Source organism: Heptranchias perlo, chromosome 24 (genome assembly GCF_035084215.1).
Source record: "Heptranchias perlo isolate sHepPer1 chromosome 24, sHepPer1.hap1, whole genome shotgun sequence".
NCBI lineage: Eukaryota > Metazoa > Chordata > Chondrichthyes > Hexanchiformes > Hexanchidae > Heptranchias > Heptranchias perlo.
This window is the reverse complement of record NC_090348.1, coordinates 35,386,738-35,414,040: the sequence shown is the minus strand read 5'-3', so window position 1 is coordinate 35,414,040 and position 27,303 is coordinate 35,386,738. Positions and strand designations below refer to the sequence as shown.

At 39.8% G+C, this 27,303-nt stretch overlaps 1 protein-coding gene across 1 annotated transcript in view; it reads right to left on the bottom strand.

The window, feature by feature from the left end:
• Positions 1–304: 304 nt before the first annotated feature.
• Positions 305–27,303, bottom strand: part of ccdc3a (coiled-coil domain containing 3a) — a 59,603-nt gene continuing 32,604 nt past the window's right edge. The window contains exon 3 of the mRNA XM_068005069.1: positions 305–1,244. Coding sequence (XP_067861170.1) covers positions 978–1,244 — 267 coding nt within the window. The 3' untranslated portion in view covers positions 305–977. The remainder of the gene's footprint in view (positions 1,245–27,303) is intronic.

Below are 27,303 nucleotides of genomic sequence, written 5' to 3'. Positions count from 1 at the left end.
GATACAGTGGCACAAAATTGTGCCGGCAGCTCTTGTACTGTCAAAGAAGAGGCGCTTCCATCTAAAAAAAAAGATGAAATTATCCCTAATGTTTGGAATACTTTGTCAATAACCAATCAGACTGATGTGCATGAATACAATTAAACAGAGTGCTAAGATTTGAATATATAAAGAAAATATTTCAACAATCCTATCTGCAATCTGTAGTCCTATGGTGCTCCTTTAGAGACACTGCACACTTGGGGTTGCTGACTTGAAATGAGGCAGCAAAACCTTATATTACCCACCATTAGAAGCAAAATAATTAGCAAAGTATATATTTTTATTGAAATATATAGAAAACATCCTACAAATGGTTGAGGAAACAGATACAGACTGTGATTTTGAAACTGTCTAGACTCAATAACACTTAATGTTAATGAACAAGATAACTTTTCTATTATAAGTTTGCTTTCAAAAATTATATTGGGTGTCAAAAAAGTTTATAGACAACTAGAGGATTGGTGCACAAATGCCATGCATTCTGGAAAATACCTGTCGTACTGTTGCCCACATGAAAAAACCATAGGTTTCCATTTAAGAAAGCACCAAATGAAGGGATATTGTCAGTACTTTCGTATCAGCAATTATCATTTACTTATGTAATCCTTAATTACAAGAAAAAAACGCGGACTATTCTCAAAAAGAAACGTGGCCACTAAAGCAAGAAATACTTATCACAAATTGGCCTAAGTAAAATAATGATTAATACTGCGCGCAGTAATATTTTCCAACTTTCCTTTTCTCTCCTTAAACAAAGCGACGAGACTATAAAACTATTCATAAATGGTTTTGGGGGGACCTAACGGCCTTCGATGAACATCACTGAGAGTGTACAGTGACTGAGCTAACTGAAATGCCCAGCACCTCCTGTGTTAGCTCATTGAGTAATTACAAGACAAACAAAAGTAATTGTAACAATTTACACTGCCTGTGTGTTATACTTTGAGAATTGCCACATTGGAGTCTGGTTTGGCATAATGTGGGCTTTGGCTTCCACCATTTGATGTTTTCTCCAGTAGCTTTTTGTTTAGTTGCTCCATGCGTCGGCTGTTTTTCTTCACCTGCCGCAGGGTGCGTTTCACTCTCTTAACCTTGTCTTTCAGTTGCTTGTTGCGACTCTCCAGCATGGCGACCCTGTTGGTCAATTTCTTCACTCTGTCTTCCTCTTCAAAAAGTGCCTTCTGCACCGTGGAGCACATGAGCTGCAAAAGGAACAGAAGTTTAATGCGTTTTCTTTTTTTGTACTCTTTTATTTGGCGTATAGGAAACCAAATAGTGCTGGTGAAACTCTACCCCAACAAATCGTCAATACTTACAGTATGTGAAATGCACAGATAAATGTCCATCTCAGGTATGCTACCTGCAAATGTGATGGTTATCTTTTTCTTTCCCCTTTTCCCTTCAGTTTTCTTCCATCTTGTCCTCTCCTCTCTTGAAGGGATTAACCCCTTGCTGAGGTATGAGACCAGAAATTACAGTTGGCAATATTGTTGTATGACCTCTTAGTACATTCATATCAAACTCTTCTGCTATTTTAAGAGTGGCGTCAACCCATTTATTGCAAAATGGCAGAGGGGAATTTGATACAAGCTTGTTAACTGTTCATACAACAACATCAACAACAGCAATTTCTATCCTCTAGTTTCACCATCGCCACTTGCACACCATTACCTCACTACAACTGGCCATTATTCTGTGCGAACCTTAACAATAGATATCATTGGTTTTTTTAACTATGGGTGGCATGACAGCTAGCTCAAATACCCCTGTCCTCACCTGATGTCCGCACCCTTGCGCTTCCACTAGGGGTTACTAGTTAGTGATTAGGAGCTGGTTTTACTAACCCAGTGGTCATGCCTCTACCACCACTCTGTGAGATCAACAAACTCAGCACAGACTGGGGATCAGACCTGGGACGACTTGTATGGCTCAGCTACTCACTAGATCAACTCACTGAGCCATTTGGGAAGTGGTAATGCCTTTATTTGTTTTCTTGTTTAGAATTCTTTGTTCCCTGTTTGTCTTTCAATCAAATCAGTCCAAATTCTGACTTTTCCAAGGACGCAGTCAATTTTGCTGCATTTTCAGAGCATGGTTCGGTGGAACATAATCTTTGTATAAAAAAAGTTATGAAAAAAGTTATGAAACTATTAAAATAATCATAAATGGTTTTTGGCGTAAAACATCACACCATATAAGAGTGTCTGACCTGACCTGAGCAAGAATGCTTAGCACCTCTGTGAGTTCATTGGGTAATTACAAAAGTAATAATAGTAACTTATGCTTTTAGCGCCTTGTACATGGTTTGTACATTATACTTGGCTCCTGTCAGATTTCTTTTCTCACTTTTCAGCCAAGTAATTTTATTTTGGTCACCTAGCGTTCTATCCAGTTGAAGCCTGTCCAGAGAACCAATGAAACAAAGCCAATGGAGGCATTTCAAGTTTCCATCAGTCAAGGCTGGGAATTCAACTTATGAACCTTTGGTTGAGGAGTTATAGGCCTCTAAATCTAAATGTACACAGGTCAACACAGAAAGGGATTTCAAATATTTCCATAAAGCAGGTAAGGTATACGAGAGTTTTTTTATTTAAAAAATGCAATTAGTGAAAATATGATACGAGGAACAAGTACGTGTTTTTCTGGATAAATTTATTCAAAATTTAAGGTGAGGATCCATGAATAAATCATTAGTCACAAGTAATTTATCCTCTACATATTTTGCGCCATTGGTGAATTAATTGACACATGTTCTGCAACACTGTTGGCAAGTCCTGCTGGTTTATTTTTATTTCTAGTCTATAAATTAATTCCATTACACTGATGTAAGATAAGAATTGCCAGAGTGTGCCAGAGGCAAAGGAAATATTTTTTTAAATCTCGCTTTATAAATATTTTTAGATTTAATATGTTGTTTTGTTGGAATATTAATGACATTCTAAATCAGAATCCAACAATAACATAGAATCGTTACAGCACAGAAGGAGGCCATTTGGCCCATCGAGCCCGTGCCAGCTCTTTGTAAGAGCAATCCAGTTAGTTCTACTCTTTCCCCGTAGCCCTGTAAATTTTTTCCCTTCAAGTATTTATCCAATTCCTTTTTGAAAGCCATGATTAAATTTGCTTCCACCATCCTTTCAGGCAGCGCATTCCAGATCATAACTACTTGCTGCATAAATTTTTTTTTCCTCACGATGCCTTTGGTTCTTTTGCCAATCACCTTAAATCTATGTCCTCTGGTTCTTGACCCTTCCGCCAATGGAAACAGTTTCTCTTTATTTACTTTATCTAAACCCTTCATTATTTTGAACACTTCTACCAATTCTCCTCTCAACCTTCTCTGCTGTAAGGAGAACAACTCCAGCTTCTCCAGTCTATCCACAAAACTGAAGTCCTTCATCCATGGAACCATTCCAGTAAATCTTTTCTGCACCCTCTCTAAGGCCTACACATCCTTCCTAAAGTGCGATGCCCAGAATTGGACACATTACTCCAGTTGTGGTCGAACCAGTGTTTTATAAAGGTTCAACATAACTTCCTTGTTTTTGTACCCTATGCCTCTATTTATAAAGCCCAGGATCCCATATGCTTTTTTAATCGCTTTCTCAACCTGTCTTGCCACCTTCAAACATTTATGCACATATATCCCCGGGTCTCTCTGTTGCTACACCCCTTTAGATATGTACCATTTAGTTTATATTGCCTCTCCTCGTTCTTACTGCCAAAATGTATCAGTTCGCACTTCTCTGCGTTAAATTTCATCTGTCACGTGTCTGCCCATTCCACCAGCCTGTCTGTGTTCTCTTGAAGTCTATTACTATCCTCCTCACTGTTTACTACACTTTCAAGTTTTGCGTCATCTGCAAATTTTGAAATTGTGCCCTGTATACCCAAGTCAAATCACTAATATATATCAAGAAAAGCAGTGTCCTAGTACCGACCCCTGGGGAACAGCAATGTATACCTTCCTCCAGTCTGAAAAACAACCGTTCACCACTACTCTCTGTTTCCTGTCACTTAGCCACTTTCATATCCATACTGCCACTGCCCCTTTTATTCCATGGGCTTCAATTTTGATGACAAGCCTATTATGCAGCATTTTATCAAATGCCTTTTGAAAGTCCATATACACATCAACTGCATTGCCCTCATCCACCCCCTCTGTTACTGCATCAAAAAACTCAATCAAGTTAGTTAAACACGATTTTCTTTAACAGATCTATGCTGGCTTTCCTTTATTAATCCACACTTGTCCAAAGTGACTATTAATTTTGTCCCAGATTATCATTTCTAAAAGCTTCCCCACCACCGAGGTTAAACTGACTGGCCTGTAGTTGCTGGGTTTATCCTTACATCCTTTTCTGAACATGGGTGTAACATTTGCAATTCTCCAGTCCTCTGGCACCACCCCTATATCTAAGGAGGATTGGAATATATATCTATCTATAATTTATTAAGACCATAATTTTCTCCTTCAGCAATCCTAGCATATGCTTATTAGAAAACAGCATATCTTCCAATTCCCTGTGGGTAACATCAAGGATGTGGTAACCTAGTGATTATGGTACTGGATTAGCAACCCAGGTGGTGTAAATTCACAATCCCAACATGGGAAGCTGTGATTTATTTTATTTAATTAATCTGCTAATATATGGGCTAGTGACAGGAAAAAATGACCATAAAAGCTGATCGTCATAAAAACCCAACTAGTTCACTAACGTCCTTCAGGAAAACATTCTGCCACCCCTACCAGATCTGGCCTACATGTGACTTTTAATGCCCCCAGGGCAACTAAGGACGGGCAATAAATGCTGCCTTGCTGGTGTCGCCCACAACCCCCAGAACAAATATTTTTTAAAATCCTGTTAGCATATATACAAATAAAAGTTTTGCATCTTGTGCATATCTATCACACACCAGACACCACACTTCAAACTATCACATTTTGTTACACAAGCACAAAAATATTTTTTTTAAAAAAGAAAGCCTCAAATTTACAAGTACCTTCCAATTTATAATTAAACTCCACTTGCACCATTAAACTTTGAGGCCTTAAAGAGGCAGGTTAATATGTTGTGCAAAACACTTCTGCCCTTATAAATCTCGGAGAAGCCAGTAAAGTGAGAAGGCAGCTGAGTGAGTGGAGGAAGTTAGGCCCAAACTGGAGTTCAGAACAGAATGGGCCTGAATCAGGCTGGTAAGTGAGAATTAGTTGTAATTAATCAAAGCTAGAGTAAGTACAAGTATAGAAATGATTATCAGGATAAAGAACTAAGCTAGATGTGTGCCAAATACATGATGAGATATCCTGGATCTGTAGAGTATCCAAAATGAATAAAAGTGCATAAACAATCATAGTTGTGTTGCTTGAGCAGAGGAATGCTGAGCTCAAGGAGCAGCTGGCTCTGCTGTACAGCATATGTGACAGGTAGTAAAGGTTTTTGGAAGACGTCTAAAAAGGTGATCATCCCACAGGTAGAGAGGAATGGTGGAACAGTGGGGACTATCCACAAGGAAAAAAGGACACATGGTAGGAACCAGTACAATAAATGTTGTGGGTCAAAACTTGGCCAATACATATACAGTTCTCAACACCAATGATGATAAGAATGGAAGGCAACCAAGAGCAACACACAGCACCAAGGAGCAAGAGGTCACTCATGAGTAAAAAGAGAGACATAATCCATTAGAACAGGCGAGTGGGAAGAGTAGTAGAGGATAGGCTGCCTGTTTTGCAGCTATGACCCAGAGTCCCAAATGGTGTTTTACCACTCAGGTGGGAGGGTAAGAGATATGCAGACTAGGTGGGAAAACATCTGAAAAGGGAGGGAAGCCAACCAGGAACCAATGACGTAGGAAAGAGTTGAATGGATGTCTTGCAGAGGAACTTTAAGGAGTTCTAGATTAAACAAGAAGATCTTGCTTAGCAACTCACTGGGAAGAACAGATTAGATATGTCAGTGCGCTGCTGGACACGTGTAAGGCTGAGGGGTTCAGAGTCCATTGGGACAAGAACTGGAGCTGGGTAAAGCTGTTCAGGTGAGGCGGGGTTCATCTATTTGCATAGAAGATAAATAGGGCTGTAGGAGAGGGTGTAAACTAATAAAGCAGGGGGAGTTGCAATAGCAAAAAGATCAAATCAGAAAAGGAATGTTTTGAGAGATAGGCTTAAATATATTTATACAATTGCAAGGGTCATCAGGAATAAAGTACTGGAATTTACTGGTAATTAATTTGAAATTGTGCAGAAATTTTTTTTCCTGTGTTTTATTAAAATTGTTTAATTTGTATTACTGGATAATTTTTTTTTCCAAGCAAGATATGATTTCGAATTAATAGAAGTAGACAGTAAAATGTTTTGCACGTATAGACCTAGAAAGATAGGTGGAGAAGTTGTTTTATTCATTAGAAATGTATATTAAGTGACAAGAAGTTTTGCTCCAGTGTCATCCTGAATGCGAAACATAGAATTATCAATTTTTAAAAAAAAAATCTTGCTGCTGTGTGGGAATGGTTGCTCAAAATGTCAGTTCTAAAAATGCCTGTAACCAAGAGTGGAATCACCAGGCTACAATTAGTCACACGTGTACCAGTGCTGTGCAGAGTTGTTGGATCCAAGGGGATAGGGCGGGGGAGTGGGACCAGTTGGATTGCTCTTGCATGGACTCGATGGGCCGAATGGCCTCCTTCCATGCTGTAACCTTTCTATGATTCTTTCTATGATTCTAGCTCTACATACCACAAGTATTCAACAGATATTTTACAAGGATTTGCAAGGTTACTTTGAAAACATCAAATAGGATAAATGGCTATAAGTTGGTTTCAATGTGGTTTCAGTGCCATCTTGTGAAAGGGAAACGAGTGTTGTCAGTCAGTGTGGCAGTACTTCTTCAACAATATTCAATTCAATTAAGTTTTAGTGTCCAAAAAGCTCTACAGTTATGTGATGTAGTTATTATAAGACTCCAGTCAGTGAAACATTAAAATAGTTGGGTAACATAATTTTCAGCTTAAGTGTTCTGTCGGCATTTAGAGAAAGCAGTGGTCTTGAGCTCAAAGCCATGCTGTACATTTTTAATGGTTTGCATTTCGTAGCAGATTTAGAACATAAGAACATAAGAAATGGGAGTTGGAGTAGGCCATGAGGCCCAGCGAGCCTGATCCACCATTCAATAAGATCACGGCAGATCTTTTACTTCAACTCCACTTTCCCACCCTATCCCCATATCCCTTGATTTCCTTAGTGTCCAAAGATCTATCAATCTCAGTCTTGAATATACTCAACAACTGAGCATCCACAGCTCTCTGGGGTAGAGAATTCCAAAAATTCACAATCCACTGAGGTGAAGAAATTTTTCCTCATCTAGGTCTTAAATGGCCGACCTTTTACCTTGAGACGATGACACCTAGTTCTAGACTGTCCAGCCAGGGGAAGCAACCTCTCAGCATCTATCCTGTCAAGCCCTCTAAGAATTTTATTCATTCAATGAGATGACCTCTCATTCTTCTAAATTCCAGAGAATGTAGGCCAGGTCTACTCAATCTCTCCTCATCCCTCTTATCCCAGGAATCAATCTAGGGAACCTTCTCCACCCCCTCTAAGGCAAGTATATCCTTCCTTAGGTAAGGAGATCAAAACTGGTCTTATTAAGTAATTAGTGAGTCGTTCTAATTTAATTTCAATTTAGCTGATTAAATATTTTACGATTCAAATTTCAATTTAAGTTGCCAGCCATAGGCTCATTGTAAAATAGGCACTGTGTAAATTATTTGCAACAAATGGAAGTGCTATACCGCAGTAATTTATCGTGCTACATATTTAATTGTTTAATCATTAGTGAAATGGTTTTTCAAACAGAAGAAAGCATGGAACAGAAAAGGCCATTGGCTCCTTAAGCTCAGCATTTCCACATACCCTGTCATCAACTATACCATTACTATTTAATCCCCTGAGGCAAGGTTATGCAATAGAATTAATCACTAAAGGTTGTGAATAAAAATTCCAGACTATCCATCCATCCTCACATTTCCATTATTCAATTCTGGTCTGCAGCCACCCCCACCCCTATAGAAAATATTCCCACCCCCCCCCCACTCCAGTCCCAACAGCACCAGGACCATGTGTCCCATAGAGAATTCAACCATTTCTATCTATAACCCTAATGTAACTCCCAACCAAATCTTTATCCAGCTGTTTTTTGAAGGAATTAATTGATATAGTATCACTTCCTTTTGCTCAGATGCTGTCCAATAGATCCACTACTTTGAAATCATTTCTCCCAATCGCTAGTTTCACTTGATTCTTACACTCGTACAACCTGTACCTCTTAGCATTTTTAAAGAGCTGAATCATGTCCTTTCTCATGGCCCAAAAAAATGGACAACTCAAAAATAGCTCTGAATAATGCCCATGACATATGAAAACAAGTAATTACATTGAAAGGACAGTGAGACATAGGCATGTAACTTAAACTGTAGGTATTCATTCCTTCACTTTAAATACATGAAAGCCTGTACGGGAATACGAGTGCTAAAAGCACTAGATTTATTTTCTAGGGCAGGCTCTCTTCCCCTACCCCAAATACTGCCCCTCGCTGCTCATCTTTCTCATTCTTCTCTCCCCACCCCTCCCCCACCCCACCCCCCCACCAATGTGGTGCTCCTGGCTTCTCCACTCTGTCACTCCCCCGCCCCTCCCCTACTACACCAATATGCTGTTCCTGGCCCCCCCCCCCCAAAAATGCTTCTCCTGGCACTCGTCTCTCTACCCACTCCCTCGAGCTGCTGCTGGTTTCGGCTCCCATTTGCTCCCCCCACCAATTGCTGCTACTCGCTTTTCCTCTCTCTCCCCATTCCACAAGCACTACTGCTACTGGCACCTCTCTCTTCGTACCCTCCCCCCCGCCCCCCCCTAATCCTCCTTCCTCCTCTTGCTTTCCTTCTCCAAGTGCCTCTCCCAAACTCCTGTCTCCTGGTGCCTCTGGGTGTAATTGACGACACTTTACACTGAGCAGAATTCCTACTCCAATGAGACCTCCGGCCAACAGTGTACTGTGCCGTCAATCACAGTAGGAGTGCTAACAGCTAGGAATTCTACAGCAGCACTTAAGGGAAGGGCCAGGTCTATATTGATTTTGATCTCTGAATCCGGATACATAGGGCTCCCAGAACATTTAGTGGACAGTTGGTATGTATGGACCTACATGCTGCTCGTATGAGTGTTCTGCCACACATTGGTGTCCTTTTGAAAATAGGGTGCCCTAAACTGCATACACACGTCCCAAATTGGCCATACTGGTATCCTATGCACAGTTAGAATAATTTCAAATGTCCTCAAGATGTACCATAGTGTGTAAGTAACTTTCTTAATATCTGTTTCACATGAGTTATATACACATGGTGCCACATAAATAGCCATCTGTTTATAACATTATAATAGAAAATTGAATCATAATCATAAGAAAAAGTCCTCATTATTTTTTCCTTTCTATTTATCTGTTCTATTGATGCTACAGCTTGCTGCTCAGCCTCCTAGTTCCTAAATACATTTTCACTAGTGCTGCTACAACACTTGGCTGCATAATCTTTCTCAAGGTCATTATGCAATCCTTGCGCTGCCTCACGTGTTGTCACTCTTCAGTGCCTCACAGTTAACTGATAACACTCCAATGATTCATATATCACACCCTCTTCCTTCACCGAGATAATCAAATGCTTTGGGTTCATGAGCTGCCACGACCAGAGAATTGTGCCTAGGGAGATTTCTGATCTGGCATGTACAGTGTACGATGGAGAATTAAATATGTATTCTGGAGTTTTGCTTGATTTACCTTTCAAGGAGACAAAAGAAATGTTGGAGAATATATCCTCAGGAGATTAAATGGGTTAAGTAAGATCAATGACAGAGCAAATTGTATCTGGTCTGTGGAAGGAATGGCATTTTATTGTTCTGCACTTTCGTATTTTCATTCTTCTGGAATACATATTCACCCCAAAATGATCAAGTAGCCACAGAACTTCAATATTCTTCCCTTGAAAGACAAATAAATCATGATCCAAGTACTATATTTTCCTGGGGATAATTTTAACTTTTATCACGAGGCAAAATATGGGCGATAGCGAATTGCCATTCTGTTTTACACCTCACCTGATTTTCTTTTCCATTGAAGTCATTGGCACAGAAAATCGGGCGAGGTGTGAAACGGGCTGCCGATTCGCTATTTTAAGTTTTTCGCCTGGTGGTAAAAGTTAAAATTACCCCCAGAGACAATTTGATTTAAAAAATGTCCCTTTAAAAATGAAGTAATCCACATTGTTCTTTTTTAGTGCAAACAGCGTCAGTTTAAATTGTAATTACTGAAAACTTGAGAACAGGTAAATACCTAATTTTAACCTTTTGCGTGAATTATAAGCAAGGAAAGCCTTCATCAGGTTATACATAGGAGTATGCAGGAACACAAAATATCCCTGAGGTACATATGGCTGGTCCTAAAGTCCAAAAAATGTTATATTACATCTACTATTATGTCCCCCACTCACTTTTTGCTAAAAAGCTATCCATCTCCCTCTTCAATTTGCCAATACCATCCGATTCAAGGCCGACAGGCACCAGAGATGCACCCATAGTGTCACTCGCGCCCACTAGCCTACAAACTCCAGCAGCGTCAGTGCTGGAGGGCATCAGCAGGATCGTAACTGCTTGGATCGCAGCCCATGTAACTTCAAGGCCTGTGTGACTGTGCTTTGCTCGCAGTTTGGTAATAAAAGATCCATTGTCAAAAAGAAATCAAACTACCAAATCCAGCACTGAAGACTAACTGTCTTGTCTTTGTTTAGATTAACTTAACTCCTAGGAATTTCAGGAATTTCCATTCCTTCTGTTGAGAATTTGCTAGACTATTTTGTCTCAATTCATACAAGGGTTAAATAATCCATCAAAATGTTTGGCCGACGTTCAAATCTTAAAATCTCTGTGGGACATGAGTGCAGATTTATGACCAGTTTCATGCACACAAACCTTATGCCTCATTCATAATTACTTTAAGGACCTGTTCTTGATGTGAACAATGTGGTGCCAGATCGCTGGCAATTTGCTGACTCTGCTTTCAGTGCAGTGAGATTGGACTTGTTCTACCTCACTCGTTAATGTGACCCAAGATCAATATCAACCTGCAAACTGCAAAAGATACTCAACAGAGAAGAGAGCTGACCAACTATAATATCTCAGGATATGCTCAGATACTACCAATAACAGTGTATCCATGCTGCAGTATCTACACTGTAAATCTGTAGTCTTTTTAGAAACACCATTTTTGAAAAGTTTTAAAATGTGATCATAATAGAGACACTTCTATGCTATGGTGGATGCAGGTTTGTACTCATGATTCCACACACAACCAATGTGATTGCATACACAATCAGTACTTGGTCTCAGTCAAGTCATAGGAAGGAACACAGCAGGACAAAAGCATCATGTGTAGAGGCATAAGGAACATGTTACTTGTCCATCTGGCCAGTCTGGTAATGATGCGTAATGTCCCTAAGGAAGGGACTGAAAATGAATGACAACTGTGTGCCCTGCAAGTGTCCAACAACTGAATGCTAATACTATGTGTACTTCAACAAGTAAGAGCTACTTTTGGCTTCTTGGTAAGCCAGTCCAAATGGCTGTTCTTCTTTCAGTAAAGATGAAATTTGCCCCACTGTGTTTGTCAAGGTGAGGTTGTAACATTACTAGAGAAGGGGACAGGCTTCTATTCTTTCACTTGCTGAGTCTGTACAGACAACAAACAGGAAGCCCCAGTAACTGCCCCCCTTCAGTTATGCAGGTGCTCTCAAATCTCATTCTGCTCCAAACTTCCTAACTTTTTCCATGTTAGAATTTTCTGTGCTCATGTTTTCACTTCTCCTCCCCCACCCCCTTTTTCCTTCTCTCCTGGGTGCTGTCAAAAATCTGTACCCAATTTACAAACCCATTGAGATTTGCAGCACAGAAATCAGATGGCTGAGTTTGGCAGACAGCAGCCTGCACATTCTCTCTGCCTCGTGATTGCTGTCACTTTCCTGTTGAATCATTTTGTCAGACAGATGAAGCAAATTACTTATGAACTTCAAAACAGTTTTTTGGGCATAGGAGCAGCCATTTCAGCAACTTTTTGGAGTGTAGATGATATGGGTTCCTTTAGTGTTGATGTACGGGGGATGACTCGTCTTGACAAGTGAAGAATATGGTTTATCTTGGCCAATAGGAGGTCATGTCTAATGCAACCCTACTAGGTCTACACCCACATAGCAACGGTTTGGAAATTTGCTGCTGATGTCTGAGAGATGAGTAAGTGGAATCTATCAAAGGATATTTGTAACCATTTATAAAGTTAAGTTGTTTGCTGAAATAAAATTCTCATAATTGGAGGTTCACTATACATAAAGTGTGCACACATAAGTTTTTTTTTTAAAAACTGCACAACCTGGTAATCTGAAAGAAAACTGAAAATGTTGGAAATACCCAGTAGGTCCGTCAGCAACAGTAAAGAGAAAAGACAGGTTAATGTTTCTAGTAGAGACCCTTCATCAGAACTGTGTCAGGCCCTGGACAAAAGTTGTCCAAAGTTTTAACCTGTCTTTTCTCCTCTCAGATGCTAACAGATCTGCTGAATAATTTGAGAATTTTCCATTTTTTTTTGAAATTACACAGACCTCTTCATTTTGTAACTGAATAAACTCTTGGTTAAATTTTTTTTAAATAGCTTCAATTAAACATGATTCCTTGGGTTCTATTTTGTATTCTTTTCATAAATGCAAATAAAAATGTAATGAAACCAAGTTAGAAAAAAATATTTGGCTGCTATACAGATGATAGATATCTTTAAATAAATTATAAAGGAGTAATTCAATACAGGAGCTCAGATCATGTCTTAAACCATGCAAGATCTAAGAGCATTATCTGAGTCCTAAGATTGAATTACTGCCTTCTAATGACCATAATATCTCTCTGTAATCAACTGTTGATTACCACTCTATAAGCTTCCAGTGATTATATCAATCATAAACCTTAAATACAGACATCATTGTGTAACAACATGAATCACACCGTCTGCCCTGATACCAGAGGATGTCAAAAACTAGGTCCAAAATGAGATAAAATTAGTGCAAGAACTTCACAGATTATAATTTTTTTTAAAACACACAATATGGAAGATTTTCCAACACTAACCTTTTTGCATTTCAGATAATGCTAATTAACTGCTTGATAAGATTGCAGCCTGCAATCTCTCCTGGGTATCCATTACTTGGTATGAAAATTAATTTACGGATAGATGTTCCAGCAGTTTGTTTGATGTAGAGGTTTTATGACATTTATGTATCATTTGATGTAGGATGAAGGATAATATCAATTTCATCACATATTTGTGTCAGAGCCCACTATATTACTGGGTTCTTTTTAAATGAAAATTCAATCATACATATTGTATATGTGTATTTATACAGTCCAATGACAGACAGCTAACTGAGAATCAAATAAATGTTGCTGTCTGGGTATGTCCAGGTGGGCCACATGTTATTTGTAATGAATTGAACACATCAGAAGAAATACTGGGGTATGTTCAGTATCCTTTTTTGTGCCACCTTTATACTTCATGTTTGTCATGTTCACCATTCACCAACATTAAAAATGGTCCAGCAGACAGCTTGAAAACGTTTCAAAATTTGAAAGTACAAACTGAGCCACTTTAGCTTCAGTTATCAAGCAGATGGGGCCTCAGTTGAACATGTCATCTGAAAGACGTCACCTCTGGAAAAACACAGCCCTCCCTCAATCCTCAGTGCAACATTTACTTCTTTCCTGTCACACTATTTCCATCAAGCTTGCCTGTCACACTTAGACTTACCTAAATATTGCACTTACCCCTGATTTGAAAGCTCCTAGCTCTACCTCAACCCACCTGAGGGCTCTATCAATTGGACATAAACACGTAACCGGAACCTGAAAATACCACTAACATTCTCATAATACTCTGAATAAATCAAATTGCACTTTAATTACAATCACTACAGATCAGTAGCCCTAATAATATCTTGTATGTTACATAGCATAAGAAAACGTATCCTCTGGCTCACTGTGAGCAACAATTTCTGCATTTATTTTTATAAAAATGCCAATAGTATTGCATTACAGTCCATCTTTTTACTCTGTTACATAACTTAGCATTTCACAAACCATTTAGCTTTTTTCAAAAATAAAGAACTGTTCTATTTATTATTTTTACAAAATATATGAATTACTGCAGTTTGGTAAGAAAATCAGAAAACTATTTTGATTAGTGGTCTTAAACAACCAATGTCCTGCACTGGTCTGTTCATGTGAAGGATAAGGTAAGAATTGCTGAAAAGGTCAGCGGGGCAATATTTGTTCACAGTCCGTCATATGGAACCTATAAACAGCAGGTAATGTTATTTCAACATACATCATTGCAAACAATATAGTTTTTAAAAGTCAATTTCAGCGATTTTAAATAAACTTACTCACAGGTGGAGGACTGGATACTCTTATTAAAAATACTTATTATTGGTGATAAACCCATTTCAGCTGTATTAATAAAACTACACCAGGTTACCACTTTAAATATATCAAGGAATACTTTTTAATGGGAAGAATAAAAGGAAACAATTACATTCTATTAAGCTGCCCGATTGCGCTGGTTCATGGAAGATTTTACGTTTGTGATTATGCAAATAAATTTTATCAGAAACTTGAAATGTAACCTGACCAGCACAATTTTGGGCGCAACTACCCCACAATGTTTTACACAGATGTTCTCTTCTGCAGGACTAACTGGAAGCCTTGCAATTCACAGTGATTACAGTTGCCACAAGCTTGGGATTACTACACATCAGTTCATCTTCAATTGCTTATACCATTAAGACACATTCTCTATCAGGTGATTACTTCACACAAGCATATAAAAATTGTTTGTGCTGTAAAGGTCAGTCTCAGTTCAGTGGTCACCATCTTAGAATTGCTGTGTAGCCATACAATCATAATGTCAATTAGTTATTTCAAGACATTACAATTTAAGAATCATACTACCCTAGCAGAGGTTAAAAGTTAACATTACTACAATATCAAATCACTTCAGCAGCAGAATTCTGCTGCTACTCTGATTAACCCTTTCCTTACATGATGCATTTCAACCATTTTAATTGCATCATGTGTTTGCAAACAAACTAAACAAGATCTGCCAAACATTTTTTCACAAAGACAGTGCTCTTTTAATTTACCCTAAAAGAAAATAATGAAAAAAAAAGTATGAAAATCCATTGTGGTACCTTCAATAAAACACACTTGTTTCAAAAACATTTACACAGACCCTTGATTACTGTTTTCACAGAGATGGTTCAAATTATCCAGAACTTAAATCATTGCTTTCAACATCATATACTTAGCATCAAATGTGTTAATGCCACTTTATACAATACCTGGGATTGTTAACATTCAAACTTTTGATTTGGCTTACAGCAGTAATTCTGATTAGCAATTCAGCGATAGTTTTAATGAAGTTTAGATGTTACAAAGCTGAAATGAATCATACCTGAACAAGCGATTGCTTAATGGGTGGCAGTTCACTTAAGCAGCACTAGTAGAAACAACAATTATCAGGTTACTCTACCTTTGGATAATTGGATATGGTCCATTTACAATGGTTGTGGCCCACTGAAAATACACATTAGAGCAGCCAGTTGTGTTGAAGCTCTGCACTGATAAATGGGAGAAAAAACACTGTTCCATGTGACCGTTTCCTACTTAAAAACGGCAGAATTTTTCACCCAGTTTGACCTCTTTCATATATTGAGTTTGCTCCTCATAGAAAGGTTACAGCACGGAAGGAGGCCATTCGGTCCATCGAGTCCGTGCCGGCTCCATGCAAGAGCAATCCAGCTAGTCCCACTCCCCCGCCCTATCCCCGTAGCCCTACAATTTTTTTCTTTTCAAGTACTTATCCAGTTCCCTTTTGAAGCCCATGATTGAATCTGCCTCCAGCACCTCCTTGGGCAGTGCATTCCAGATCCTAACCACTTGCTGTGTAAAAAAGATTTTCCTCATGTCACCTTCGGTTCTTTTGCCAATCACCATAAATCTATATCCTCTGGTTCTTGACCCTTCCACCAATGGGAACAGTCTCTCTCTATCTACTCTGTCTAGACCCTTCATGATTTTGAATACCTCAAATCTCCTCGCAACCGTCTCTGTTCCAAGGAGAACAACCCCAGCTTCTCCAGTCTATCGACGTAACTAAAGTCCCTCATCCCTGGAATCATTCTAGTAAATCTCTTCTGCACCCTCTCTAAGGCCTTCACATCTTTCCTAAAGTGCGGTGCCCAGAACTGGACACAATACTCCAGTTGTGGCCGAACCAGTGTTTTATAAAGGTTCATCTTTGACCTTCCTTTCTTTGACCCTATGTCTTCCAGTAGCTTCATCTATGTAAAACATCTTGGACTGGGAAGGTTACTGACTGAAATTACTACTGAACTATCTTTGAATACTAGTTGATGTAATTGGGAACAATGTTCCATGCGGGAGAGAGACCCATGTGGGAATTAAGTCAAAACCAGAAAGTTACAGGCCCATGAGTTTGACTTCGATTATAGGCAAGTTACCAGATACACTGTCAGACTACTTTGACTGACAGAGAAAAGGTTACTAGAGAATTTGAACATGGCTTCTGAAAGAAAAGGTTCCGCCTCACCAAACTGGTTGAATTTTTGAGGAAGCTACTAGGTTGGTGGTTGTCGGTAGCCCAGTTGATATTGTGTACTTTGATTTTCATAGAGCCTTTTGGCAAGGAGCTACATTAAAGGCAAATAAATAAAATTCAGCCTTATGGCATTCGTGGGCAGATCTTGGGCTGGATAAGGAACTGATTACATTTTCATATTCAGCTGGTCAGCATTGCTGCTCCTGCCCCCCCACACCCCCAACTCTGACAGGCACCCAAGATGCACCCACAGATGCACCCCACGAGGTGACAGCCAGTCTTATTTAAATTAGGGATAAGAACATAAGAAATAGGAGCAGGAGTAGGCCATCCGGCCCCTCGAGCCTGCTCTGCCATTCAATCAGATCATAGCTGATCTTCAACCTGAACTCCACTTTCCCGCCCGCGCCCCATGATACTCCAATAGGGTGAACAGTAGACATTCCCAATGGGCAGATCCCACCACTTACGCCAGGATCAATAGCCCATGGATCTTTAGGCACATAATTTTTAATGTTGTTGTGAAGCGGGAACCACTAAAGATGTGTGTGAATGCAACCTTAATATCCTTTATTAATAATTTTTAAAAATTTAATTTTGAAAATAAGTTATCATCTTCATTACACCAGGACTCTTTTTTTTCTACAATGAGGGCAGATAGGGGGCCCTGCTCCCAGTGCTCTTAAAAATGCCCCTCTCTTTCTGGTCAAGTAGTGGGAGGTGACAGGTCCTATCCATTCTGGATTACCCCATTGGCTTTCCTTCCCAAGCAAGAAGTTGTCACAGCCTCTGCTCGGCATCTCTTCACTCAGCTCAGTTCGAATCGATACCTGAGCAAAGTGGGGGATCAATCCTGTGCCCTCCCCCTCCATGGCATTAAGTGGTTGCACTCCAATGCTCAGCCTCAGGTTTCCACCCTTCCTTTATCTGTTTAGAGAATGATTGAATAAGCATCCAGTGGCTACACGCACTTTGTTAATTTTGTATTCTAATATTTATCATTAGAAAGATACAAAAAATCATTTATCCTGATGCTTTACACGAAGATACTTCAAAGTTGTGAAACAGAGGGAACTCTCAAGGACTCTGAGATGTCACTTAATCCCTCTGCATACTATGACCGCTTTTAGTCTAGTTAATTCATAGTCTTATTTTAAACTGTGAATTTTAATTTATCATATTAGAGTCTGGTTCAAATTAATGAATCTCAGTTTCCTGTGAAAACAGAGAATGCAGGTCACTCGGACTTCATTGAAGACAATGGAAATGAAAATCAGGAAAGGAGTTTAACGGGGGGGGGGGGGGGGGGTCGAGCCGATATCGCACGTTTTACACTATCACCCAAAGTCAAAATTACCCCCAACATGTCCAACCACTGCAAAGCAGCGATCAACCAAACAAATGGAATGCTGAACTATTTAGCCAAAACAAAAGAGTACAAGTCATGCTCAATCTGTATACTGCTCTAGTCAGACCACATCTTGATACTGTGTCCAATTGTGGCTAACAAGACTCAATGTGGACAACTGGAGGCAGTTCAGAGAAGAACTACAAAAGTGATGCCCAGCATCAGAGTACTGAGATATGAGGATAGACAGGAAAGAATTGAGCTTTTCAGCCTTGAGAGGAAGCAACTTAGAGGTATAGATATAGTAAATGGTATGTAAAAGGTGGATCTGGAAAATGACTTCAAACTAAATCACTAGCAGAGGATAAGGGGAAGCAGGTTCAAACTAGTAAAAGGCAAATTTAGGACAGATGTCAGGAAGTTCTTCACACAAAGAGTGATCATTGCATGGAATGGACTTATGGGTGGAATAGTGGAGGCAAAAACCCTGGAATTGTTTAAGAAACAGTTGGATTCTGCAATGGGGCGACTGTAGGGTTATCTGGGTGAATGAACTAAAATGTACTCAATGGCCTTCCTCATCTGTTTTTATCGTGTGACCTTATGACTGCAAATAATATGTAGTTTAAGAAAGATCAAAATGGTAAGTACAAGTGACCCAAAGTGATATCAGCTAAAATAGTTCAATATGTACATTACATCAGGAAATAACAATTCATTACTTCTATCTGCATTCATTACTGAGAAGAGAAACAGCACTTTCGATTCAGTAAACATCAAAAGCATTTCTATTATTTCCAGGCTGAAATCATAAAACAGTGACACTGGATATGTTCTTTCTCAGCTTGTGAACCAAGCTTTGTAGACTAAAACAGTGAGAGATCAAAGAAGAGGGAAGTAGTGCAATTAACACATGCGTGAATATGCACCACTCTGCTCAACAGCTGAAGATAAATCACTGTGTAAACTGACCACAGCTAACAGTGACCAGAACACTCCATTAACATTGGAATGTAGCCCTTAAGGAAGCACTGATTACTTTTCTCCATCATAAATAAATTAGACAAGGGGATAGTCAGCCAGTCTTACCAAAAAACAAAGTTACCCAAATTTGCTTCAATCATGCCTCCTTAAAGCAGATTCTGCTGATAACAAATGGCAGGCAGCCATCTGCGGGTATAGACAGTTCTATAACTCCACAGCATGGACCCTTCCATTTCTTATTAATTAAAAGCTTTAGAACTACTTCTTATTTAAAAGCCTCAGAACTTTAAAAACCACAGGATTAAACAATTAAACCTTCACAAATCCTCTACTTTATGCACTGTGAAATAAGTCACATCCTCGACTGAAAGAATGATTGATTAAAAAATTAAAGCTTTATTTTCTTCTGATGGGACTAGATGGCAATTGAAAAATACTTCCAATAAAAAGTACTCTGTATTCTAAGCCAAAAAAAAGTACACAATGATTAAGGTGATTTTTATTTTGTTGTTTCAAGGACCTACTCAAATTCACAGGCTAATTAAACATCCATTCAAGAGTGACAATGCGCAGAAATGCAATCATTTGAGTTTGTAGAAGCCAGTTCTTTCCTTATCAAGCAATCCAGAGATGAGTGACTTTCCAGCTTAAATTATTCTGTTTCAAATTTAGTTTTACAGTTCAACTATCACTTGGATCGACTGATCCTTTGCCATTCCACTGGTGGCTTTGTAACTTGATAAGCTAGGGCTCTTCAGCCTCATAAAGAGACATCTCATTGGGTATGTAACCTGTAGAGCTGATACTTAACAGTGTACAACACACACCTCTCTTCGATCTCGTCAGCTTTAACATACAAGTCATTACATCAGACAGTTTACAAAACACAAACTTCACTGCAATGCAGAAAAGAAATGGATGGTGCTGAACCCTTCAGAACAATTCCTTCACTGATGCTTTGAATTTTTCCAGTTAATGTTTTCAAAGCTGGCAGAATTGCTGTTACTAATTCCTTTGAGTGTCAAAGGCTTTCGTACTAGAGAAATATTTCCTTTTTTTGAACTTTTTTTGAGGCCACGCCAGTGTCATGGGGTCCCAGAATAGTAAGCCCATTGTGTCCAAACACAATTAGCAACCACACTATCCACTTTGGTAAATGTTTGCTGTAGCATTTCAGCTCCAAAATTAATCTTCAAAGGGTTAAGCGTGTCTCTTTGCAGGTTTTCTTCATCCCCCTCAAAGGAGGCTGACTTAGTGATTTCAGATGACTTAGCAAAATATTTAGAAAATTGAAAGTGCCACTGAAATGAGCAGAAAATACCACTATATACTTATTGAATTATGGAGAGTAAAAGTCAGAAATGATAAATAGCTCGTATTGCATCTCCTTTATAATGCAAATCAATCCAAACTTTTTTTCGCTCAAAGCATTGTTTTTATTACAAGATGGTTCCAGTGAAAAAGGCCCATCAGCTCATTTGACCTCAACCTTCCAGTACACCGTCTTCCCAGTACAGCATCCAGTTGTTTCTTAAATGTGTCCAGTGTCCTTGCTTCAACCACACTTCCTGGCAATCAGTTCCAGCAGTCGATAACCCTGTGCATAAAGAAATATTTCCTGACATCTGTCCTAAATTTTGCACATCACAGCTCTGAACCAGTGCCCACTTGACCTGCTGTTATGATATCTCTACGTATTGTTTCAGGATTGCTTTTTCTATCCCGTTATGTATATCTCTATTATGTACCCTATGAGATGTCTCTTTATGAGGCTGAAGAACCCTAGCTTATCAAGTTGTTCCTCATAGCTCTTCCCGCTGTCATCAGGAATAAGCTTTGTTGCTCTCTTCTGCACCGCTTCTAGTGCCTAGATACTGCCCTTGTATTATCGCAAACAGAGCTATATACAGTACTCCAGACACAGCATGATCAGGGCAGTACACAGCTTCAGAATGACCTCTGGGGATTTGAACTCAACTGATTTGGTAATACAGTCTAGCATCCTATTTGCTTTGTTTATTGTCACCTTACATTGCTTAGTTGTGGTAAGCAACAACAATTTGCATTTATATAGTGCATTTAATGTAGAAATACATCCCAAAATACTTCACAGAGGTATAATCAAAAAAGTCAACTAACACCCCTAGGTTTTTCACTTCCCTGTTGCTAAGTTTTATCAGACCCAAGCAGTACACGTGCCTTCTATTTTTACTTCCAATATCCAGTAACTTATATTTGTCCATATTGAATTTCGTGGATCTGAGCGACAGCAGGAGCCATAAATAGTGGAAGACCAAGGTAGAGCGCGGACCTGAGCGACAGCAGGAGCCATAAATAGTGGAAGACCAAGGTAGAGCGCGGACCTGAGCGGCGGCAGGAGCCATAAATAGTGGAAGACCAAGGTAGAGCGCGGACCTGAGCGGCGGCCGGAGCCATAAATAGTTGAAGACCAAGGTAGAGCGCGGACGTGAGTGGCGGCAGGAGCCATAAATAGAGGAGGAGTGGAGGACCAAGGCAGAGCGCAGACCTGAGCGGCGGCGGGATTATTTGGTGAAATCAAAAACAACAAAAAATAAAGGAGTGGCATCACAGGATAGCAGGTAGGTGATTTGTTGATATTACAGTTATTTTTCTCTTTAAGCTAGGACAGTGGTTTAAACTAAGAGCTGGGAAACTATAAGCTATCACTTTATTAAATTAATATCTTGAACTAGATAAACCAATTAGTTAATAAAACTAAAAATAAATGATTGAATAAAAACTTTAACTAATTAAATAAATAAAACAAGATTAGATAAGGACGGTAGGGCAGGTTGCGTGTCATAACTGCAACATGTGGAAGCTGGTGGAGACCAGTGAGATCCCCGGCAACCACATCTGCAGTGAGTGTCTGCAACTCGAGGAACTTCAGCTCAGAGTAGTTGAGCTGGAATCTGAGCTGCAGGCATTGCGAGGCAGTCACACCCCTTAGGTTAAGTAGTAGTTTAGAGTTGGTCAGTGATCAGGGGCAGGAGGTTGTGACTGCGAGTCAGGCAGGTATGGGGACCCAGGATGTAATGATGGAGGAGCCTCAGCCCTTGACCTTGTCCAACAGGTACGAGGTACTTGCTACCAAATGGATGAAAACAAGGACTGCAGGGAGGATGGGCAAACTGACCACGGCACAATAGTACAGGAGGCCATTCAAGTGGGGGGAGTAAAAAGGAATGTGGTAATGGTAGGAGACAGTATAGTTCTGTTCTCTGCAGTCGCAATCGGGAGTCCCGAAGGCTGTGTTGCCTGCCCAATGCCAGGGTTAAGGATATCTCCTCACGGTTGGAAAAGAACTTGGAGCATGAGGGTGAGAATCCAGTTGTTGTGGTCCATGTAGGAACCAACGACATAGGTAGATCTAAAAATGAGGTTCTGCTGAGGGAGTTTGAGGAGTTAAGGACCAAATTAAAAAGCAGAACCTCAAAGGTAATAGTCTCTGGATTACTACCTGAGCCACGTGCAAATCGGCATATGGACAAACAGATTAGATGGTTCAATGCGTGGCTCAGAGTGGTGTGGGAGACAGGGGTTTCGATTTGTGGGGTATTGGCACCAGTACTGGGGAAAGAGGAAACTGTTCCATTGGGATGGGTTCCACATAAACTGGGCTGGGACGAATAACTAGGGTGGCAGATAGGATTTTAAACTATAAAGAGGGGGGATGGGTCACGTGAGGGAAAATTTAGAAATCTAAAGAGAAAGTAAGGGCAATAGAGCAGTGTAGCAATTTGGGTAAAGATAAGCAGAGTGTGACAGGAAGGGACAGAGAGTTTAGCAGTAATAGTGCATCAGCGAATAAGATCCAAGCAGAGAAAAATGGTAAAAAGTCAAAATTAAAGGCGCTTTATCTGAATGCACGAAGCATTCGTAACAAGATAGATGAATTAGTGGCTCAAATAGAGATAAATGGATTTGATCTAATAGCCATTACAGAGAAATGGTTGCAAGGTGACCAAGGTAGGGAACTAAATATTGATGTTTCGAAAAGACAGGCAGAAGGAGGAGGTGCAGCCCTAATAATAAAGGATGACATAAGGACAGTAGTGAGAAAGGATCTTGGCTTGGAAGATCAGGAAGTAGAATCAGTATGGGTGGAGATAAGAAATAACAAGGGGCAGAAAACACTGGTAGGAGTAGTTTATAGGCCCCCTAACAGTAGCTATATCATTGGACAGAGTATTGATCAAGAAATAATAGGAGCTTGTAACAAAGGTAATGCAATAATCGTGGGGGACTTTAATCTTTACATAGACTGGACAAATCAAATTGGCAAAGGTCGTCTGGAGAACAAGTTCATAGAATGCATTCGAGACAGATTCCTAGAACAATACATCATGGAACCAACCAGGCAGCAGGCTATTTTAGATCTTGTCTTGTGTAATGAGACAGGGTTAATTAGTAATCTCATAATAAAGGATCCTCTGGGGAAGAGTGATCATAATATGATAGAATTTCACATTGAGTTTGAGATTGACGTCCTTAAGTCCAAAACTAGAGTCTTAAACTTAAATAAAGCCAATTACATAGGTATGAGGGGCGAGTTGGCTACAGTAGATTGGGAAATTAGATTAAAACGTATGACGGTAGATAAGCAATGGCAAATATTTCAAGAAATATTTCATAATTCTCAACAAATATACATTCCATTGAGAAATAAAAACTCCACAGGAAAAGTGATCCATGCGTGGTTAATTAAAGAAGTTAAGGATAGTATTAGATTAAAAGAAGAGGCTTATAATATTGCGAAGAATAGTAGTAAGCCTGAGGATTGTGAGGGATTTAGAATCCAGAAAAGGATGATCAAAAAATGGATAAAAAGGGAGAAAATAGAATATGAGAGTAAACTAGCAAGAAATATAAAAACAGATTGTAAGAGCTTCTACAAGTATGTAAAAAGGAAGAGAGTAGCAAAAGTAAACATGGGTCCCTTAGAGGCTGAGACAGGAGAAATTATAATGGGGAGCAAAGAAATGGCAGAGACAGTAAACAAATATTTTGTATTTGTCTTCACAGTAGAAGACACAGAAAGCATACCAGAAATAGTGGGGAACCAAGGGGCTAATGAGAGTGAGGAACTTATGTAATTAATATCAATAAAGAAAAAGTACTGGAGAAATGAATGGGATTAAAAGCCGACAAATCCTCTGGACCTGATGGCCTACATCCCGGGGCTCTAAAAGAGGTGGCTGCAGAGATAGTGGATGCATTGGTTGTGATCTTCCAAAATTCCCTAGATTCTAGAATGGTCCCAGTAGACTGAAAGGTAGCAAATATAATACTGCTATTCAAGAAAGGAGAGAGAAAACAGGGAACTACAGGGTAGTCAGCCTGATATCAGCCGTCAGGAAAATGCTGGAATCTGTTATTAAGGAAGTGGTAACAGGGCACTTAGAAAACCATAACATGATTAGACAGAGTCAACATGGTTTTATGAAAGGGAAATCTTGTTTGACAAATCTATTAGTTTTTTGAGGATGTAACTAGCAGAGTAGATAAAGGGGAACCAGTGGATGCAGCATATTTGGATTTTCAAAAGGCATTCGATAAGGTGCCACATAAAACATTGTTGTACAAGATAAGGGCTCATGGGGTTGGGGGTAATATATTGGCATGGATGAATGATTGGTTAATGGTCAGAAAACAGGGATTAGGAATAAACGGGTCATTTTCAGGTTGGCAGGCTATAACTAGTGGGGTGCCACAAGGATCGGTGCTTGGGCCTCAGCCATTTACAATCTATATTAATGACTTAGATGAAGGGACCGAGCATAATGTATCCAAGTTTGCTGACAATACAAAGCTGGGTGGGAAAGTAAGCTGTGAGGAGGACACAAAGAGTCTGCAAAGAGGTATAGCCCGGTTCAGTGAGCGGGCAGGAAGGTGGCAGATGGAGTATAATGTGGGGAAATAGGAGGTTATTCACTTTGGTAGGAAGAATAGAAAAACAGAATATTTTTTAACTGGTGAAAAACTATTCAATGTTGGTGTTCAGAGAGATTTCTCATACAAGGAACACAAAAAGTTAGCATGCAGGTACAGCAAGCAGTTAGGAAGGCAAATGGCATGTTGGCCTTTATTGCAAGGGGGTTGGAGTACAAGAGTAAGGAAGTCTTGCTACATTTGTAATCTGGAGTACTGTGTACAGTTTTGGTCTCCTTATCTAAGAAAGGATATATTTACCTTGGAGGCGGTGCAACAAAGGTTCACTAGATTGATTCTTGGAATGAGAGGATTGTCCTATGAGGAGAGATTAAGTAGAATGGACCTATACTCTCTGGAGTTTAGACGAATGAGAGGCAATCTCATTGAAACATATAAGATTCTGAGGGGGCTTGACAGGGCACATGCTGAGAGGTTGTTTCCACTGACTGGCGAGTCTAGATCTAGGGAGCATAGTTTCAGGATAAGGGGTGACCCATTTAAGACTGAGATGAGGAGGAATTTCTTCACTCAGAGGGTTGCAAATCTTTGGAATTCTCTACTCCAGAGGGCTGTGGATGCTGAGTCATTGAATACATTCAAGGCTGAGATAGATTTTTGGAATCTGGGGGCATCAAGGGATATGGGGATCGGGCAGGAAGGTGGAGTTGAGTCCAAATATCAGCCATGATCTTATTGAATGGTGAAGCAGACTCGAGGGGCCGTATGGCCTACTCGTGCTTCTATTATGTTCTTAAGTGCATTTGTCACTGATCAGCTGAGATGCAAACTCTGTTGAGCTCCCATCATAAGATTTTAGCTGCATCCACTTAGTCCAATGCCCTCCCCATGCCCCCATAATTTGGTGACATCTGTAAATTTAGCTGCTCTGCACTGAGACTGTGATTCCAGGTCATTTATGTATACTGGAAGAGGACTCTTAGCACACTCCTCGGGGTAACTGGAAGCAGGTTGCTGGGTTCAACCCCTCGGCTGTAAGTGGTGCATGGCCTAAGTAGAGAATAGAAAGGGGAGAAAACCAAAGGGAAAAAGAGAGTAACATACCTTGAAAAAAACCTAAGTGGGTTGATTTTATTAGAGCTTCGGTTTTATACGGTCGCGCAGACCATATTGTAACTAGCAAAAGAGAAACTAAAACTGAACAGAGTACAGATCTTCATCTTTGTTTCTATAGTGTGAAAGTACCTTGCTTCTCCTAATGATCAACATTCTATGCATTGACTTCTCATTATTTTATTGCATGATTGACATGAGGGGGCAGATTTTCCTGTTCCTGCACCTGGGTATATTCGATTGCCTGGGCACAATACATAGAGAAAAACTGAGTGAGGGAAATTACAATCCTATACAGGGGCCTGCCTGATTTTCTATCTGTTAATTTAAATTACCATCTTCCTCAAGAGAGTTGGGGAGAAAATTGATGAGAAAATCCTGAAGCAGCCAACCTGTTCCAAATAAATAAGATGATGCATGGAATAATACTATGTGAAGTTTGAAGACAACAACTGCACGTGTAATCCCACAATTTCCAAACTGTCCAGTTCATCATGGAATGAATCCTTAATAATGTCTCTTTTTCATTCTCATTCTTAATGCAGTGTAAAATGGGTTTTCCACAGTCTATTTTAAAGGACACTGATAACATAAGGCACCAATCTTTTGATCTGGATTGAACAGATAAGGGCTCATGGGGTTGGGGGTAATATATTAGCATGGATGGATGATTGGTTAATGGTCAGAAAACAGGGATTAGGAATAAACGGGTCATTTTCAGGTTGGCAGAATCTAAGTGTGCATTGAGCAGAGTGGGGAGATAATTAGGCTTTTTTGGTCAGCCAAGTATCTGACACACGTGGAAATCCATCACCTTGTTTAAGAATCTCAGGATCAGAATTTTTGATTACCTGATATGGAATGCACAAACTCCCCCATAGGAACATACCTTAGTTAGCTAAGTCCAGAGACCATTGACACAGGTTGGCAGGGCAAAGACTTAGGGACCAACAAGTGTGCGCAGGAGACTGATGTTTAACCGGTGAAAATCAAGCAACTTACTGGTACAGATCTCTCCACTGCCTGTTCAGTTAGGAGCACCCTACCTGTTAGACTATGCTTGCAGTGTTATCGGGAGCCAAGTGGGAAGAATCTCAATCACCAGTGACGGGTCTAACCTTCCAGTCCCAGCAGTGAACTAGACTT